The 6,000-nt window shown below is 39.9% G+C and overlaps 2 protein-coding genes across 2 annotated transcripts in view; one reads left to right on the top strand and one right to left on the bottom strand.

The window, feature by feature from the left end:
- The window catches only part of yy1a (YY1 transcription factor a), a gene marked incomplete at its 5' end in the record, with an annotated part of 3,415 nt that extends 3,373 nt beyond the window's left edge, over positions 1-42 (bottom strand). The window contains one exon of the mRNA XM_079286142.1: positions 28-42. Within this exon, the coding sequence (XP_079142268.1) occupies positions 28-42 (15 nt within the window). The remainder of the gene's footprint in view (positions 1-27) is intronic.
- Positions 43-824: 782 nt separating this feature from the next.
- degs2 (delta(4)-desaturase, sphingolipid 2) lies at positions 825-5,893 on the top strand. The gene is made up of 3 exons (XM_079287251.1): positions 825-912; positions 3,348-4,090; positions 4,792-5,893. Exons 1-3 carry the CDS (start codon positions 831-833, stop codon positions 4,933-4,935), a joined length of 969 nt encoding a protein of 322 aa, XP_079143377.1. The 5' UTR covers positions 825-830; the 3' UTR covers positions 4,936-5,893.
- The last annotated feature ends 107 nt before the right edge of the window (positions 5,894-6,000 follow it).

Raw genomic sequence — 6,000 nt, 5'->3', positions numbered from 1 at the left:
GAAGTCCCTTTCAAATGGGAAACAAACCTGCAGCGTCTTCATTATTAAAACTTGGGCATAAAGATATTTACATGAATGTACATGCAAACAATTATTTGTTGACAAAAAACATATTATGGTCGTATTAATCATAGCCCAACATGTAATATAATATGAATAGGCTATACAATAATGGTGTTTAAAAACAACAACTCAAGGTAGTGAAAATGAGTCTTGATCATCATTTTAGCTTCTTTAATTGTTCCACTTACTATTTTATGCAAATATTACAACACAATTTGTTTGTTTGTTTTACTAATTGCTTGGTCTATAGAATTTGAAAATTATAATTTTCCTGAGACTATGTAACATATTCAAATAGAAAAAGCCACAGTCCAAAACGCAAAGATATTACATTTACAATGATATAAAACAAAGAAAATTCTTACATCTCGGAGGCTGGGAACAACAAATGGTATTACAATAGTATCCTATGTTTCACCAACAGCCTTCCATTAATTCCACTGATATTTAACAAATAGATGTGTCACGTAAAATTCGTAGACCTATGCATTATTGTTGGTAGAGCAAGCTGTATGGACTGTATTTTCTTTTTTTAAATGGTTGGTTCTCGTGACAGAATGTAAATAAGCAGTAGTTTGCATGCTGGGGAGCAAAATATTACATGGCCTACATTTCAGCAGGTGCTCAGCTCGGGGGGAGGAGTTTGTGATCACGCCTCACACCTGCAGCCTGCAACCAGCGTGAGTGGGTGTGTCCCGATACTGTGAAGGTTTGATGACACACATAACGCCACAGAGCTGGTTGCTTCGGACGGAGACAGGTTAGTCATGGGGAAGACAGGTGGAAGAGGCGACTTTGAATGGGTCTACAATGAACAGCCGCACACTTCAAGAAGAAAAGAAATTCTGGGTAAGATATTATTTAAAAACTAATAAAAGCTTTGCTGTCACTGAGAAAACTGCTGAGTTATATTCCTGGTTAGTTGGTTTTATAAGTTGAAGCGAATTCTTTCCTCTTCATTTTTAAAAAGCCGCAGCCGGTTAAACCTGTTTATAGCTGTTGCTTAACGAGCTATGCGTCCACAATGGATGCAGGGGATACACAGAAACTGACATACATGAGTGAGTCACTTACTTGGGGATGTAAGTTACATAATTCTTTCTAAGCACAAGTATAAATATTATTTTAAACTCTATTTTAAACTGCAGATCTTCAAAGGTAATTATATGTAAAAGTAATAAAAATACAATATAATTTACATTACAATTTTGACTAATATTTTAAATCATATTACATTTATCTCACATTTTCTTTTCTCACAGTTCACCTCGAATTTCGGTACTTACAGTATTTTCATGACAGTTTTGTAAGCAAAAGTCAAAAGGAGGGAATGTGGCTTTCAGCAAAAGTTAAATTGAATATTGGATACCAGATTTGAGTTTTGCTTGAAAATCTAACGTAGGGCTGTCACCTGTTCTTGTTATCAGTCATCATTTTCTCTGACTTCGAAGACAATACCAGCATATTGATAGCAGGCGCAGTTGCCAATGTCTCCGGGCTTGTAACAAGACTCATTCCCTGCGCATGACAAAAACAGTTGCTGTGCATTAAGTGAGGAGAAAGGCTTTGTGAGAGTCGGGGGATCTGGAAGAATCCGTGAAAATATAACCGTAATTCAACAAACCGCCTTAAACCTCGGCTGTTGTCAATATATCATGAATGCAAGAGAATATTTGTCCAAACTGTATATTATATGTATATGGTCCTTCTTATTTTCTCACTTTTTAAATACATCAAATCTGTATTAGAAGAAGTCAGCTTTTGTAATTTGATCTATTATGTAATTTGATTCAAACAGTTTAGATGAACAAGATCTGAACCTGTTGACGTACATTTGATCCTGGCTTTGTCCAGCAGTCACATCGTTACTCTGGTGTGAAAGAAGCACATCTAAAAGGTGATGGGTTGTTTGACACCACCAGGCCTTGAATTATTAAAGAGTTTTTTTCTTTTAATTATCCTCTGCCTTGCCCTGATGAGGCAGAGGGATTCGAGTGTTAGGGGTCGTTGAGCCTCACTTCCTTTTTAAATTATCATGTGGGATATTTCGATTGACAAGCGGGTTCATGTTTTATTGAATGGATACTTGTTTGGCATGCCTGCAGCCTTTTGTGGCTCCACTTGCATGACATAAACTTTACGTTACTAACGGCTACCATTAAAGTAGTGGTCAAACAGATCATGAATGATTGTGACGCTGCCCGATGGTCTTCTTTAGCAGTAGCTCTGAAAAACAGTGTGGAGTTGAATCTGAAATAAAGTTTTCGTTAAAACTCCTTCATTTGTGAATGAAATACCACGTCTGTCTGTAACATGGTGAGTGAGCTACAATATCAGCACTTGAAGATGTATACTCTATAAACATGGCTATAAATAGTATGAGAAAATGGAACACTGGAGGTGAGTTCAAATCATACTGTAGAATACGCAGGAGCTGTATCTTGGCATAGGTAAAGCCTATTGGCTAAACATTAACAACTTAAAAAGGGTTTGGTCAGTACAGGGGAGACCTACATGCAGTGATACCCTTCTAGTTACCAGGGAGGGTCCAATTTGCATGCATAGTGGCATCACACAAATGAGCTAAAAGGAAAGAAGCCGGGCAGATTTGCATGAAAAATTGTATGACGGTGCAGGGCTATCTTCAGCTAATGCATGATGGGATATGCTCCTTTACACCTGTGATCCTGAATTCTGGCTGTAAGGTGTGGCCAGTGTAACAAATCAGAAGCTGCGTGTCCGAATGAGTCTATTCTGTTGTAAGTGTCATATTAACTAAGTCTCGCTCTTTTTGTAATGGTGACTGTTTGAACCACTCCCTTGTATCTCACTCAGTTTTATTTCCCTCAGCAAAACGACACCTCTGCCAATTAAACATGACTTTTATCAGCAGGCCCTTCCCAGGAGAAGGGCTGGTACACACACCATGCTTGATTATGTTCTTTGGGTTACACAACATCACAGTGATAGGTTGAGATCAAACTTTTGGAATTGACAGTGAATGAGTTTTGCTAAACAACTTTAACCTGCTGGATTCATGACAGATATTTAACGTCCTATACTTTCTACATAATCATGTTTTAAAAAAATGAAAAAGAAATGAATCTAACTTTTTCTCTTCCCTTTCACTTTTCTCGTAAATCTATTCTTTTTTCCCTTTACTACCTTTTGTTTTTCCTACCTGTAATCCTCTTCTGCTCTTCCTACTCCCTTTCTTTCCTACAATCACCTCATTTCTGTCCACGTCGCTTTCCATCCTATTTTCCGTCTGCTTCCCTCCCTAGCCAAATATCCAGAGATCAAGTCTCTGATGGGTCCGGATCCCCAGCTGAAGTGGGTAGTATCGGGCATGGTCCTGACCCAGCTCCTGGCCTGCTACCTGGTCCATGACCTCTCCTGGAAGTGGATCTTCTTCTGGGCTTACGCCTTCGGAGGCTGCGTTAACCACTCCCTGGCTCTGGCTATCCACGACATCTCTCACAATGTGGCCTTTGGCAACAAGCTGGCGAAGTGGAACCGCTGGTTTGCCATGTGGGCCAACCTGCCCATCGGGTTGCCTTACTCTGCTTCCTTTAAGAAGTACCACATCGACCACCATCGGTATCTTGGTGGGGACCAGCTGGATGTTGACATCCCCACAGACATTGAGGGATGGTTCTTCTGCACCCCGGCCAGGAAGGTCCTCTGGCTCTTCCTCCAGCCCTTGTTCTACGCCATTCGCCCATTGGTGGTCAATCCTAAACCAGTGGGTCAGCTGGAGATCCTAAACACAGCCGTTCAGCTCACCGTAGACTTCATTATCTACTATCTATGGGGGCTGAAGCCCATTGTTTACCTCATTGCAGGCACTGTCCTGTGTATGGGACTGCATCCTATCTCTGGACATTTCATAGCTGAGCATTACATGTTCCTGAAGGGACACGAGACATATTCCTACTATGGATCACTGAACCTGATCACCTTCAACGTTGGGTATCACATGGAGCACCATGACTTCCCGAGCATACCTGGCAGCAAACTACCTCAGGTGAGACTGTGTTCTTGTGATACATCGTGGCAAAATTTCCAACGTTTGACTCAAGTCATTCTTTTGAGGTTGTCAGGGATTTTTTCTCAAGGTGTGGGCAGATAAGACGGGCCTTATCTGCCTCCTGCGCTACATGTCACATTTTCTATGAACTGGTAATATTTATCGGGTGAAAGGCCGGGCTCTGTAATTGATTAGCTGCTGCTTCTCTAGCCCCACCAGAGCATGAGGAGATCCAAAGTGAGATACCTGCCGGCAGGAAGCTGCTTTTATTCAACTTTTTTGCTTGTGTTCGTTTACTGTTTTTGAACTGTCACGTGATACACTTTCAGGATTTGTTTTTTTTTATCATTCTCTAATTAAACAGCAGTGCATTAATATCCTGCTATGTCAACTGTGGTCACTGCTGTCCAAACTGTGTCTGACGGTTTTGACAGAAAGTCCTTTATGAGAGAAACTGTGCAATGTGTTTCCTGTTGAACACAGCAGTTAAATATCTGCTTCTATCAGCATTTGTGTCTGTATCTGATTGTCGTAGTGAAATAAGGTGCCATTTTGAATTGGATGTCCGAGTCCCTGAGGTGCTTCTCACACTTTGCAGCTGCAATTTAGATGATTCATATATATATTTTGATGAACAATTAACATTCTTTTTTTCCACATGCTTTAATTCTCACTCGTTATGTTGTTTTCTTTGGCAGGTAAAGCAAATTGCAGCAGAGTATTACGACTCACTACCCCAACACACTTCCTGGATTCGCGTGTTGTGGGACTTTGTGTTCGACGACAGCATTGGCCCATACGCCAGAATCAAACGGGAGTACAAGCTAAGCAAGCAGAAATAGATCGTGACTGATTATATTTTCCTTTGAACCGAAATGTGAATTTCAGTCGTGAAATATGTATTGACCCCTATGAACTATTCTTATCCTCATATTGCAATTATATTCCCTTCCGTATGGTTGTCACTGTTAGTAAACTGTCTAACATCTTAAATAAGTCCTGTACTTGAGATTCTGAAAGGCAGATGAATGTGCGTGGTTCATTTGCATACATTCAAAGTGCATGAAAATGGGACGGTAATTCAAATACAGCTAGTTGGTTTCCTTCTCTCACTATTTATTCATGCCTGTGTTCCTGCCATAAGCACATGGCCCACTGTTGTGACATTCCCTTCTATCCAGAAGGCACTGAGAAAGGCAAAATAATGATGAAAAGCTAATATTTCAACACAAATAAAATCCTCATTTATGTAGGAAAAGGTCCCATACATTCTCATGAGGTTTACCAGAAATGGCACGAACTGCTTTGTTTCCTGCCTACACACATTACTGTACGTCTTCTAAATGTCTGAATGTGAGAATCGAGGCACTGAACGCCTCTCCGATGACTGAATACAATTTCAAATCTCTCATACAGAGCAGTGCTGAGGTGGAAAATAAGCATTGAAACTTACCTTTCAGTAAGAAGAGCCTTTTCTACAGTGACGCTCCATTCTGCATGCTCGCAGCTTCATCGTGCTGTAAACAGTTTGATTACATCTACAAAGAGTGGACAAAATAACTGGAACATGGTTATTATGCAAGAAAAGTAGTTGTTTAGAAAATGCCAGTTGGAGTCTCAAAATGTTTGGTGTTTTTTTTTTTTAACTGTCGTGCTAAAGTAATTCAGTGGTCATTTCATGTTGCTCAGTCAGCGTTGGTGAGCGTCTTTTTGTGAACACTGGTCCTACAGCAAATCAACACTTGAATTTAAAGACCGTTTTAATTGATATTTACTACAGAGCTATTTTATTGAAAGTCGTTTCTGTTATTTTGTCCACCCACTTAACTTGATCTTAGTGTTGTGATTGATAATCGTGATCTTTGTTGTTTCTATTTAAATGACTACTATATATATATATATATATA

Source organism: Melanostigma gelatinosum (assembly GCF_949748355.1).
Source record: "Melanostigma gelatinosum genome assembly, chromosome: 16".
NCBI classification, from domain to species: Eukaryota; Metazoa; Chordata; class Actinopteri; order Perciformes; family Zoarcidae; genus Melanostigma; species Melanostigma gelatinosum.
The sequence above is the reverse complement of the archived record's forward strand: the minus strand, read 5'-3'. Positions and strand labels throughout refer to the sequence as shown.